At 41.4% G+C, this 13,101-nt stretch overlaps 1 protein-coding gene across 4 annotated transcripts in view; it reads left to right on the top strand.

Annotated features, from left to right (window-relative positions):
* The window catches only part of LOC309391589 (uncharacterized protein), a 39,377-nt gene extending 27,543 nt beyond the window's left edge, over window positions 1-11,834 (top strand). For all 4 annotated transcript variants that reach the window (XM_081952219.1, XM_081952220.1, XM_081952218.1 and 1 more), the window contains 12 exons: window positions 6,704-6,987; window positions 8,565-8,641; window positions 8,845-8,926; window positions 9,243-9,316; window positions 9,456-9,519; window positions 9,619-9,671; window positions 9,853-9,916; window positions 10,020-10,082; window positions 10,297-10,425; window positions 10,693-10,788; window positions 10,910-10,978; window positions 11,348-11,834. In XM_081952219.1, the coding sequence (XP_081808345.1) occupies window positions 6,904-6,987; window positions 8,565-8,641; window positions 8,845-8,926; window positions 9,243-9,316; window positions 9,456-9,519; window positions 9,619-9,671; window positions 9,853-9,916; window positions 10,020-10,082; window positions 10,297-10,425; window positions 10,693-10,782 (780 nt within the window). In that variant the 5' untranslated portion in view covers window positions 6,704-6,903 and the 3' untranslated portion in view covers window positions 10,783-10,788; window positions 10,910-10,978; window positions 11,348-11,834. The remainder of the gene's footprint in view (window positions 1-6,703; window positions 6,988-8,564; window positions 8,642-8,844; window positions 8,927-9,242; window positions 9,317-9,455; window positions 9,520-9,618; window positions 9,672-9,852; window positions 9,917-10,019; window positions 10,083-10,296; window positions 10,426-10,692; window positions 10,789-10,909; window positions 10,979-11,347) is intronic.
* Window positions 11,835-13,101: the final 1,267 nt, after the last annotated feature.

The following is a 13,101-nucleotide window of genomic DNA, read 5'->3' as shown; positions in this document are numbered from 1 at the left end:
TATTCAGTGTGGTTGCTTTATCTATCGCACGCTGCGTATACTTTACAGGGTTGCTCTGTTATAACCTCGACCTGGGGTTCATTGCTAGTGCTTAATCGCACCAGTACCTAACATTGGTTATGGGCCCAGACGCCCTGCCTTAACCATAATTTTTTTTCTAAGCACCACTTTTTGGATAGTTTATTTTTGTGAATATGGCACAAGAACAGTCTGCTGCACTCTCCATGATTACCCGGTTTGATGGAACCAACTATGTTTCCTGGTCCTTGAAGTGTTCCCTACTTCTGCGTAGAGAAGGACTGTGGTTTGTGGTTCAGAACCCACCAGATGTTACAGATTGGGATCCTGCTGATAATGAGGATGCGAAGAAGATTGCGCAGTTTAACAGGGACAATGAGAGAGCTCTCTGCATTATTGGACTAACACTGAATGACCAGCAACTGGTCCATATTCGTGGCGAAGAGTCTGCTGCTAGGTGTTGGAACACATTGCGGAGAATTTATGTTCGGGACAGTGTGGGTGCTCATATTCATCTCACACGGAAACTGTTTAGAGCCCGTTTGCAAAAAGGTGGTGATATGTTGGCTCATTTAGACTTCATGAAGAAAACTTTGCAGGATTTGCAAGAAAAAGAGTTAATTTTTTCTGAGCTTCAACAGGTGTATATTATGCTATCATCGCTTGATGAAAGCTACGACTCTTTTGTTTCCTCATTGGAAGTTCTTTCACGAAATGAACTGACATTATCTGAGGTTACCGGGAGATTGCTTGAAGAGTCCAGACGAAGAGAGGATAGAGTTCAGTTCAGAGACAATCAATCACAAGAAGAAACACAGTTTTCAACTGTAAATTTTGTTAAGAAATGTTATTCTTGTGGTGGTAAGGGGCATATTGCTAAGAACTGTAAAAATAGCAAGAAAAGGAGTGTTGCTAATAGTAAAAGAAAAAGCAACAATGTTACTGTAACTGTAGCTAAGGTAGATAAGGCTGTAAACCATAGTTTCTGGGTGGTTGACAGTGGCGCATCCCATTCTATAACTAAGGTTAAAGAAAGGTTTGTTACTATGAAGGCTAGCAAACAGCACATTTCCTTAGCAAATGGTTGGAAAATTAAGGCTTCAGGTGAAGGTACAGCTTATTGTCCATGTATTAATGAAAAATTGGAAATGTTATATGTACCTAAAATGAAATTTAACCTATTATCTGTAAAAGACCTTGTGAAATGTGGGTTTACAGTAACATTTAAGAATGACAGATGCATTATTGAAAAAGAAGGTAATAGTGTTATTGCCAATTTGGAGAATAATTTATTTATTCTACATGAGAACTCTTTAAATATTGCGAGTTCTGAACCTGGTTATAAGAATAAACAGCCCCATGATAACTGTATACATCTACTTCATAGACGTTTAGGCCATGTAAATTTTAAAATGGTACGTCAAACTGTTATTCTATCTAATGGAATCAATTTGAAACCTTGTTCAAAATATCTTAACTGTAATGCCTGTAACCAGGCTAAAAGTAAGGTTACCCCTGCAAACCTGTTTCAAGGATTCAAGACATCTAAACCACTGGATGTAGTGTTTGCAGACCTAATTGGCCCTAAGAAACCTAGCTTAGGAGGTGCCTGCTATATACTCAGCATTATGGACCATTATTCTAGGTATGGTTTCTGTTATGTAATGAAATCAAAGGCAGAAACTTTCCAACATTTTACTAAATGGTTAAAGTTTGTTGAACGTAAGATGGATAAAAAAGTACTTTGCCTAGTCACTGATAATGGGTCTGAATTCACTAATCATAGGTTTACATCAATGTTGGAGAATGCTGGTATAGAACATAGGCGTTCTGCCCCCTACAGGTCAGAACATAATTCATTTATTGAAAGACGTGGTCAATCATTGCAGGCAATGACCAGAACTATGCTGGTTGATTCTGGTTTGTCAGAAAAGCTTTGGGGTGAGGCTATAATGTGTGCAAACCATATTCTGAACATAGTAGTTAACTCAACTACTGGTAAGATTCCTTATACTCTTTGGCATGGTAGGAAGCCTGATTTGAGTTATTTACACACATTTGGTGTCCCTGCTTGGGTGCATATTCCCTCACAGACTAGACGGAAGGATCAAAGCAGAGCTAGGAAGATGGTTTTTGTTGGGTACAATTCCAATCATAGATCGTTTAGGTTCTGGGAACCTGGAACTCGGAGAATTATGCACAGTGCTAGTGCTAAATTTTCAGAACATGTTGGTTGGGAGAAGCTAGAACAAGAGTTTCACAAGGTTTGTGATGATATAGATGTTGATCGTTTGGTTAATCATGATACACCAAATGAGCTGTTAGAGAATCAGGATGGTCCATCTATTACTCTGAAAAGGGAGGAAGATGTAGATGTAGAATCTACTCGTGAGGTGGAACAGGATGATTCTGCAAGTCCTGTATTGCCTAGGAGGTCTACTAGGGACAGGCATCCACCCGACAGATATCAAGCCAGTGTAGTATTGCAAGTTAGCATAGAACCTTCTAGTTTTGCAGAGTTAAGGCTGTATCCTGAAAAGGAAAAGAAATTGTGGAAGACAGCTATGGAGAAGGAGTTGAAATCCTTACAGGAATTGAAGGTTTATGAAGAAGCTAGGCTCCCTTCAGGGGAGAGTGCAATTGGCTGTAGATGGGTGTTTAAAATTAAAAACGATGCTGCTGGCAATGCTATTTATAAGGCTCGTTTAGTTGCTCAAGGGTTTTCCCAAACTGAGAGGGATTACGATGAGGTTTTTGCTCCGAGCTTGAAAGCCTCTACGTTGAGGGCAGCATTGGTGTGGGCTGCTAAGTATCGGTGTAATGTTACCCATATTGATGTTGAAACAGCGTATCTGCATGCTCCATTGCAGCATACCATTTATATGAAGATGCCACCAGGTGTGGATTCTAATGGCCAGACTGGTTGTTGGAGACTTAAAAAGAGCCTTTATGGTTTAAAACAGTCCGGTTTTGAGTGGAACAGATGCATAGTAAATGAACTAAAAGCTATGGGATTTATTCCAGGTTTGGCTGATCCTTGTTTATTTAGACGGGTGAAAAATGGTTTGATCTCGTTGTTGCTTTTGTTCACGGACGATATAGCTATTATTACTAGGTCTGAGCAGGAAGCTATTGACATTGTTTCACAATTAGAGAGTAAATTTAAAATCCGGAATTTGGGTGAAATTAAGCATTATCTGGGCTTAGACGTGGTTAGAACCAGTAAAGGTTTTAAGCTGTCGCAGGCTGGTAAAATTAATCATTTACTTAAGAAATATAGCATGGAGCTATGTAAGACTGCAAAGACACCAATGGCATTGGAGTTTAAACCTGAGGTTACTGAGGGTACTGGTTTTGATAAGGGAATCTATCAATCTTTGATAGGTAGCCTAATGTACCTAAGTAATTGGTCTAGACCAGATATATCATTTAGTGTGAACCAACTGGCTAGATTCAATGATAGTCCTTCAGAGAGGCATTGGCAAGCAGCAAAGCGTGTGCTGCGTTATTTGAAGAAAACTATCCACTATGCATTATATTTAGAACCGAATAGGGATTTAGTTTTGACTGTTTATGCTGATGCGAATTTTGCAGCTGCTATAGATAATAGGAAGTCAACTTCCGGCATAGCCTTTATGCTAGGTGGTGTACTGATTGGATGGAAGTCGATACGACAGAAACACATAAGCTTATCCACAATGGAAGCTGAGTTTTCATGTTTGTCGTTGACATGTACTGAGCTGATATATTATAAGCAGTTGCTTATAGATATGGGATTAAGTATCAATGAACCTTTTACTGTTTATGAAGATAATCAGGCAGCAATAAAAATGGCGACTAGTTTAGCTATTAAGACGAGATCGAAGTATACTGATTTGAGGTATCTTAATGTTCGACAAAGCATTAAGGATGGCCTGATAAAGTTGGAATATTGTTCAACTGAAGACAATTTAGCAGACAACTTCACTAAGGCACAAAGTTCGGTGAAACATACCTCATCATGTGAAGGTTATCATCTTACATTGTGAGTGGATATATTGATCTACCCAAAGGGGAGAATGTTAGGGTGTAACCAACAAGTTGGGTAGACAATATATTGCACTAGGCATGTTATGTATCTTTAAGAGAGGAGCTCTGCTAATTAGTAGATTACAGCATTTAAATTGCAGCTGATGTTGTTGCTCACTCTCTCTCTCTCTTGATTGATGTATGATAACTGCTGTCTAACTGTTACTACTGTTGCTACTACTTACTGTGTGTAAGTTATTTGCTACTTGTATCCAAGTTATCTTGGTAGTATTGGACTGTTTTTTTCTGTGTATGACTTTTTGGCTGTGTTTATGGATTTTGCTATATTCTTCAAAAAGTAAAGTTTATTTTGTTACTTTACTATCCATTATTCAGTGTGGTTGCTTTATCTATCGCACGCTGCGTATACTTTACAGGGTTGCTCTGTTATAACCTCGACCTGGGGTTCATTGCTAGTGCTTAATCGCACCAGTACCTAACAGGGTGGCCACATGCAATCCTTGTCAGGAATCCAGACCAGCTCCCCCAGAGGCGGCCGCTAAGGAGTGGGAGCGACCGCAGGCACCCTGGTCGAGGGTACACATAGATTTCGCAGGACCAGTTCAAGACCAAACGTTCTTAATAGTTGTGGACGCATATTCGAAATGGCTAGAGGTGGTCCTGATGACCTCGATCACGGCAGAGGCGGTCATCAGGGTACTACGGAGACTTTTCTCCACTCACGGCCTGCCCGATGTTCTGGTCTCCGACAACGAGCCCCAATTCACAGCCATGCAGTTCGAGACCTACTTAGCCAGCCAGGGAATTCGGCATGCCCTGGTTGCGCCATTCTATCCGGCATCCAATGGCCAGGCGGAAAGAATGGTGCGATCCGCAAAAGAGGCCCTCGCTAGAATGGGCCCGGGTGATTGGCAAGCACGGGTTGATCACTACCTCAAAAATCACCATTAATTTATTCAGAGCAATGATGAGGGTCTTTAGTCCAAGTGAAAGCCAGCTCATCTAATCTCCAGGAACCTTGGCCAAAATTCTGGCCTTGACCACTATCCCTGGAACACCATATTGGAAAAAAGATGTGTAATGAGCAAAGCCAGGTCTCAAAATCATTGTTCTTCAAGGTATTTCCAACTGAGAATATTTTCAATCTCTGTCTGAAAATATTCCTGGCGATTCATGTAGTTTCTTTTTGGGATCTGGAGGACATCCATGAGAGGAGGCACAACTCTGGGCTTCCCTGGTTATGTCATCTGGCTCCAAGGAACACGCTTGGCCTGGGATTAAGCTTTTGAATCAGACCTGGTTCCTTGCTATTTCCCTGCAGCCTAGACCCACAGGGCAACATAGGAAAATAACATAGGAAACATAATGAAGGTCACCAAAGGTAGTCATAATGAAAAGCAGGATGTATTTTTTGGAGATGGAGAAAAGTGCAATAGATATATTTTTTTAAAAAAAATCAGGGATGAAGCACTTCAGAGTGTAAGAGATACCAAAAAAAATAATAATAATAAGTTGCCAGTAAAATGATATACTGAGTTTAAATGCTCAAATTAAAAGATAAGACCAAAATATATAGCTATCCTTAGTAAGGTGTGTAACCTGAATTGGCTGAGCAAATACAAACATACTTTTCAAGTAGACAGCTGTTTGAAGTTACAATTGCCAAAACATCTTAGGGAGATATTTACGCGAGTGAGATTCGAACAGCTTGACACAATGGACAGATATGGGAGATTCCATTCTATACCCTACAACAAGCTTCTCTGCATTTGTGGAGTGGCAGAGGTAGAAGACCTGGCTCACATCCTATTTGACTGTTGCTTACATAAGGGGGTGAGAAACAGGTACCTTGGTCAGTGTACCGAACAAATGACCCATTGGGATCCCCATATCAAAACAACTTACCTTATGTGCAGCCAGAACAGGAAAATAACATTTAACACAGCACAGGACTTAAACAAAATGGTTCAATTGAGATCTGCATAAGTGGGACTGATTGGGGTAGATTGTAAGGGTGACACCGAAATATAACTTTGTCATTTTATTTTATTTTATACATTTATGAATTAAATCATATTGTATCTTATCCTACAACTATTGTAGTTTACCTTACTCTTCTTTTAAACTGTTTGTATATTTTATTGGCGATATGTGTTTGAACTTTGTGCTTTGATATGGCCTATAGGGTAATCAATAAATCAATATAGATCAGGGGTGTCCAAACTTGGGAACTTTAAGACTTGTGGACTTCAACTCCCAGAATTCCCCAGCCAGCCATGCTGGGGAATTTTGGGAGTTGCTGGCTGGGGAATTCTGGGAGTTGAAGTCCACAAGTCTTAAAGTTCCCAAGTTTGGACACCCCTGATATAGATAGATAGATAGATAGATAGATAGATAGATAGATAGATAGATAGATAGATAGATAGATAGATAGATAGATAGATACGATTGAAAAAGCCTTATTTTGAACAGCTAGTTGGCATGCAAAGATACTTGGAACAAAGCTTCTCAATGTGTCTGCGATTTTGTAATCTACATTTAATAAGGATATTGGTCTATCATTTTTTGTCCATGTTAGATCTGCATCTTCTCTTGGTATTAGCGTAATATTCGCTTCTATCCACATGTTTGGTAATTTGGCTTCTTATATATTAAGATTTCAGAATATATCAGAAGACAAGGTGGAAGACTTAATGGATTTGATTACAAACCTGCTGGCTGAAGCATTGTAAATTGAGAAAGAAATAATAGAAGAAGAATTAGATCAAACCTACAGATTAAACTCAAGCTATGCAAGAAGACACAAAGTGCCTAGGGAGGTCAATGTTAGGTTTGTGAGGAGAACAATAAGAAGAGATGGAAGCATTGAAAAGAGTGAGAGACGAACTACTGAAATACAGAGGAAAGGAAATTACGGTGCTGAAAGAGATCCCTTGGAAGGTAAGAGACCTAAGAACACAATAGCAATTCTTAACCACAAAGCTAAATGAAAAAAAAAAATCAATTTCAGGTGGCTGGTGCCAGAGGGGATCCTAATTAATTGGAATTCCAGAAGATACAGACTGGACTCTACCCTTAAGGCAGCGGATTTTTAATGAAAGACATGTAAGTATTTTTGAAGAGAAAACACAAGATGCACAAGGAACAGGGCTTCTGATATTGGCTTCAGAATCTCAAGAGATATAGGTACAGGACCTAGGATAGTTACATTGCCTTGCTAGGGTACCACTGAATTGGTTACCTTCCATTTAATTGGTTATTTCTTTCAAGAAATTAGTAATTAGCTGCTGTGAGTAAAGTTGCATATAAATTTAATAAAAATTCATTCTCCACATGATATCAGATTGAAAAGCTTAGGGACTTATACAGTGGTACATATCTGATCTGAGAAGTACAACAAATCCCAAGGTCAACATCTGCATTTGCCTGAATCAGTTGTCAAAAACCAGCAATGATATGTCCATCAGCACCGTGGCTTCTGCCCTTCCAAGGACAATCCACAACCCCTTCTTAGGCATAAATCCTACATCCACAACATTCTCCATCATCAAGCACAAGCAGCTCTGAACTGAAACTGCTACTGTAAATAAAATGAAGTTAATGAAGTTTTAAATGGGTCAGGCAAAATGACAGGACCAGCCGAGCTAATTGTGCCTCAAGTGAAGTGTTAATACCACTTTCTATTGTTTTGGTCGCATACAGTGACAAAAACCACATTATCAAAACTAGAGTGCCATGTCCATTTAGCCACCCAATAACCCCCTTTTAAGAAATTATGTGCCAGCAAGTCGATATCAGCTCCTAGAAGTCACACAGATAAATTATCTATGGATGATCTGTCTTTAGCCTGAAGCATCAGATCTTCCAATGATCTAACAATCATAATTAAATCTATCTATTTTGCTGCTATTTGTCCTCTTTTCCTCTTTCCTTCTACCTTAAGGAAGAGTTTCCTCACAGTGAGAACCATTAAGCAGTGGAACAGTTTGTTTCCAAGACTTGTTTGTACTCCATTCTTGAGATTTTCAGGAAAAGATTGGCTAATCATTTGCCTGAGATGGTAGGAGGAGCCCTTCCTTGGGCAGGGGCTTAGACTAAAAGTCGCTTCCGCCCTAGGATGCCATGATTCCCTCTGTGCTTTGTGCCACAATGATGACGCTTCTCTGTTGTTCATGAACAACTTCCCACATGAAACACACAGGCTAAAAGGCCACAAAGGGAGTCAGCCACTGGCCACTCCTAGACCCAGGTGAGCTGCCCACCTTGGGTGGGTATAAATATAGCCATTGTTTACTTGGTTGCCAAGGGAACGAGATTGTCAGTTTCCCTGAAAAGCCACTAGCCAATGCCCAGCTGCCCATTCTCCCTTCGTGCAGTGAAAGGAGTGGTCATGGCTCTCAGAAGGCTCTTCAGAGTAAGTATGGCCATCTCAGCTGTTAAGAAACTGGCAGCAGAGGAGAAAGTCATGCTTCTCAACTCTTTTGACTGACTTATGACTATTTCTCTTATCTTCACAGAACGTCTGGAAAAGGTGTTCGCACCTTTTCTGTTGCCTGAAGAGCAATGTTGAAGACATTCCTGTGCCTCCTGACAGGTACCACCCCTTTTCCTTAAACCCTGGGCATGGTGGGGCACAATTGATGGACTGCGGAGTCTGTAAGAGCCTCTCCCCAAATGGCTTTCTGTCCAGAAGGGGATTCAGGGCAAAAAGATGGGCAGGCTGACTGGCTGGCCTGAGAAAGGAGAGGCTGAGCTAGATGGATGTTTTTTAACATGTTACCTTCTTCTTTTGCTCAGGACGGCACAGGAACTGGAAGACCAGCGGGAAGAATGGGAGACACATCATGTGTCTGATGGAGGCACATCTTCCTCTCCTGGGGTAAGGACGCTTCTACAAGAAGCCCAGTTCACACTTCAAAACTGGGTGGGAGAAGGGAGGAATTCCCACTTGGGGGGAACCTGGCCAGCCTAGAAAGCTGACGAAGATCTCCTTGTGTTAATGGGATGATCTTGATGGCTCAGAAGGGAAGATCCTGGGAAATACTAAGGAGGAGCCATTTTGAGGCTCTTCTTATCAGCCACATTTCCCATGATCTTCTGTCTCTTTGCCCTCTGTAATGTAGCCCTTCCTTCCCAGGGAAAGTAAGCATGCAGAGGACTTTAAATTTATGACAATGAAAAATTGTTTCTTGCAGGTTGTGATGGGTGCTCCTGCCAGCACCCGGAGTCCCAGGAAGGAAGATGTCAGGCCAGCTCTCATTTCTTTGAGGTTAGTGTTCTTAGCTGAGGGATTCTGAAGCCCCCAAGAGAAGGGCTAGAAGAAAGGATGGCAGAGGGCAGGCATTTCTACCCTCTGCCTCTTACTCTGCTAACAGAAGAATAACTCAGGCCCTTCATTCTCTCCCCAGAAATGAGAGCTTGCAGAGGTGGACGCCACGGCTCGCTACAATTTGGGAGTCCTGCACTGAGTCGGTAAGGCCAGACCAGCTCCTCCCCTTTTAGTGGCAGAAGCTCTGACTCTGTGCATTGGTTAAAATGCCAAGAGACAGAACATTTGCATTCTTATTGCAGGATCCTCTGAGCCCAGGGGTTCTGCAGGAGGGAAGCGGTGACTGCCTTTCAGGGTAAGTATCACTTTGGAGGGTGAAACACTTGCAGAGGGGAGGCATCTCAGGGGAACCCCACTGGAAGGCCAAGCCCCTTGGCAGGCCAGCCAGAAGGGTTCCTAGAGCTTCAACATGACCATTCTTACAAAAGGGCCCATGGCTTCTTTTGATCTTTGACCCTTTTGTTTTCTCCCCCCAGAGAGGAAAGGTGGGAGCCCTGTAGACCGTGGCTGTCCACTGTCTTGGAGACCTCCACTGAGTTGGTAAGGACTGGAGAATTCCTCCACATGCGAAAAGAAGAAGCCCTGTCTCTGTGGATTTCTTAATATACCCACAGACAAAATCTTGTTTTTTTTTTTATTCCAGGAACCACAGGACCAACCAGTGGAGGTGGAATTCTCTCCCAGGCAGGACTTGTCTTCCCCAGAGGTAAGAAAGTTTTGGCAATGGGGCCGATGGCTAGGGTTAGGATTAGGGCTATGCCACGACTCCTGATGGGAGAGGGAGAAATTGTGGCATATATCTTTCTAAGCTTAAGGCTTACAAAGGCTCTTTTGCTGTTGGCCAATAGAGCCTGAATGCACCCTATCTACCAGCAATCTAATGGGGATGCAGAAAGCTTAGGATTTATTGTCATTTGCAGGATTCGCTGACTGTCCCGATGGGCTCCAGGACCAGCAGCCTCTGGGATGAAGACTCCCTTGCTGACCTTCTGGAGGAGGAATCTGAGGACAGCTGGGACCAGGATGCGGAGGCCTCTTCCAGTCCATGGGTAAGAAAGACAAATTGTTTTCAGTTGGGCAGGGATAGAGTCCCTCTAACCTGAGGGAATTGTGCAGTGGAGCAAGGGGACACTCGGCCCTTGGGGCAAGGTATATAGTCTATGCACCCAAGCTCTGGTGCGACTGGTTCCTTTGCTGCAAAGCATCAGGAACCGGTGTTCTAAATGGGAAATGTGATCCCCATTCAGTAGACCCTCTTTTAGAAATTCTGGGTTTCCTTTCCCTGATTGCTAAAGAGGAATCATTGTTGTTCACAGGATTCTCCAGAGGACGGAGAAGACACTCTGGAGGATCTCAGCAGCCTGGAAGAGGACATCCTGGACTCCCTAGACCATCTTCTTCAGTGAGAAGAGGTATGAACCCCACAGACAGGAAGGTGTCCAACATGCTTACCTGGGAAGAGCGGAGGGCAAGTACAAGTAGCTCCAGAAAGAGCAACATGGTACTAATAATAGTCTTTGATTCCTTCCCCAGATGCTTCCTCAGATTCCCCTCCAGAGGTCAGCTTGGAGGAGGAGGAACCAGCCCCAGGCACCTTGGGAGGTGAGTTGGTCAGTGGTCCCAAGCAGCCTGTCAAGAGTGATTTGGCTGAAACAACAGCTGTCGCATGGCAGCCCTGAGGCTTCAGGTGGGGAAAGCAGGCAGCTGCCAGCTTGTTAGTGATTAGGAGGAGGAATTGCCTTCTGCACCTCAACCAAGAACTTTTAGGGGAGAGAAAAGCCAGGAGTAGTGAAGGTCAGCTGCATTACTTGCGAGGAGCCAGTCTCCCCCTTCTTGATGGGCTGCACCAGAAGCTGTCTCTTTAGCCCAGCAGGCAGACAGATGTGATGCTGGGGATATCTTCATGAGCAGCGGGTTGGACTAGAAGACCTCTTAGATCCCTTCTAATTCTGTTATTCTGTCTGCCTACAGGACGCCTTCAGCAATAAAGGATATTCAGCTGGAGGACAGAATCCCCCCACTACAAAGCCCTGCTTGGGACAGCAATGTTGTTTTTATTGCTATTGTTGTTGTTGTTGTTATTATTATTATTGTTGTTGTTGTTATTGTTGTTATTGTTTGTTCTTATTTGTAATTTTATTTATATTGTTAAGTGTAAAAAAAAATAAAAGCAATTGTTACATAAAGTTTAAAGGACTCAAATGTCTATACACCAATGCACAGAGTATGAGGAATAAACAGGGTGAATTAGAAATTCAAGAAAATGAGGGCAGATACAATATTGTTGCCATTACAGAAACTTGGTGGGATGAAACCCACAAATGGAACATACAGCTAGAAGGATTTAAAGTATTTAAAAGAAATAGACCAAATAAGAGAGGAGGCGGAGTTGCACTAAATATAAGAAATAACTACATCTCTACAGAAATAGAGCACAACAATGATGAGAACTATCTTGAATGCATTTGGGTCAATATTAAAGGTTGGGGGAAAATTACATTGCCATAGGTCTATACCAGTGGTGGGCAACCTTTTTTTTCAACTGAGCCAAATCTCGCCAAAACCACGATTGAAATTTATTTTGAGAGCCACATTTTTAAAACCGAAAATACATAGGATGGTACACTGTTTTTAGTTTCAATAAACTCTGGCATTTGAAGCACGCAAGTCTTAAAGCTGTCAAGTTACAAGATCCTTGCATCCCTAACCCTTTAGGAAAAAAACCCCAAGGGGTCTTCAAACCTGACAGCTTTAAGACTTGTGGACTTCAACTCCCAGAATTCCTCCTCCAGTCATGTTGGCTCAGAAACTCTGGCATTGAAGCATGCAAGTCTTAAAGCTGTCAAGTTGCAAGACCCTTGCACCCCTAACCCTTTAGAAAAAAAAACCCATATACAGACACTTACAGACACTTACTAGAGGTTAAGTTAAAGGAAGAACAAGTTAAAGAATCTATGATAGCTTGGGGGGGAAATTTTGGACATGTGATTGAACTAGAGAAATGGCAGAAATTATGGTTTCAAAATTATAAAATGACAATGTCAACAGCATACAAGGAAAATTTGTATAAGATGTTTTACAGGTGGCACCTACCCCCAACGAGAATAGCAAGACTGTCCAAGAACAAATAGGAAAAGTGTTAGAAATGTCATCAGACACCGGGTTCATATTACCATATGTGGTGGACTTGCATAGAAGCTAAAAGCTACTGGACTAAAATCCACACGTGGTTGGAGAAAATGATACAAAAATACATATTTAAACCAGAGATTTTTTTATTGGGAATCATACCAGAAACATGTAATAAAGATCTGAAATATTTGATTGTAAATGTTTTAACGGCAGCTAGAATTGTATTTGCAAAAAATTGGAAAAACGAGAAAATACCAACGCAGGAGGAAGTTATTCGAAAAACAATGGAATGTGCTGAAATGAGTAAATTGATATTTGAAATTAGAGAACAAGAAGATTAACAATTTTATAAGGTATGGAATCTGTTCTACCAGTGGTTAGATTAAAAAAAATGGAAATGAAAAATCTTGGAGAAGTCTTTCATATTGTAGATACAGTATATACAGTATATAAATCGAATATCTAGAATATTTTGTTTAAAATGAAGGAATAACAATTGTAGTTGAATATATGATGTATAATGATAACAACGTATTTAAGTATATTTGATGGACAATTCGGGATTTTATATACAATTGAAAATGGTGATGCAC

Source organism: Natrix helvetica, assembly GCF_964273705.1.
Source record: "Natrix helvetica genome assembly, chromosome: 4".
In the NCBI taxonomy this organism is placed as follows: Eukaryota; Metazoa; Chordata; class Lepidosauria; order Squamata; family Natricidae; genus Natrix; species Natrix helvetica.
The sequence above is the reverse complement of the archived record's forward strand: the minus strand, read 5'-3'. Positions and strand labels throughout refer to the sequence as shown.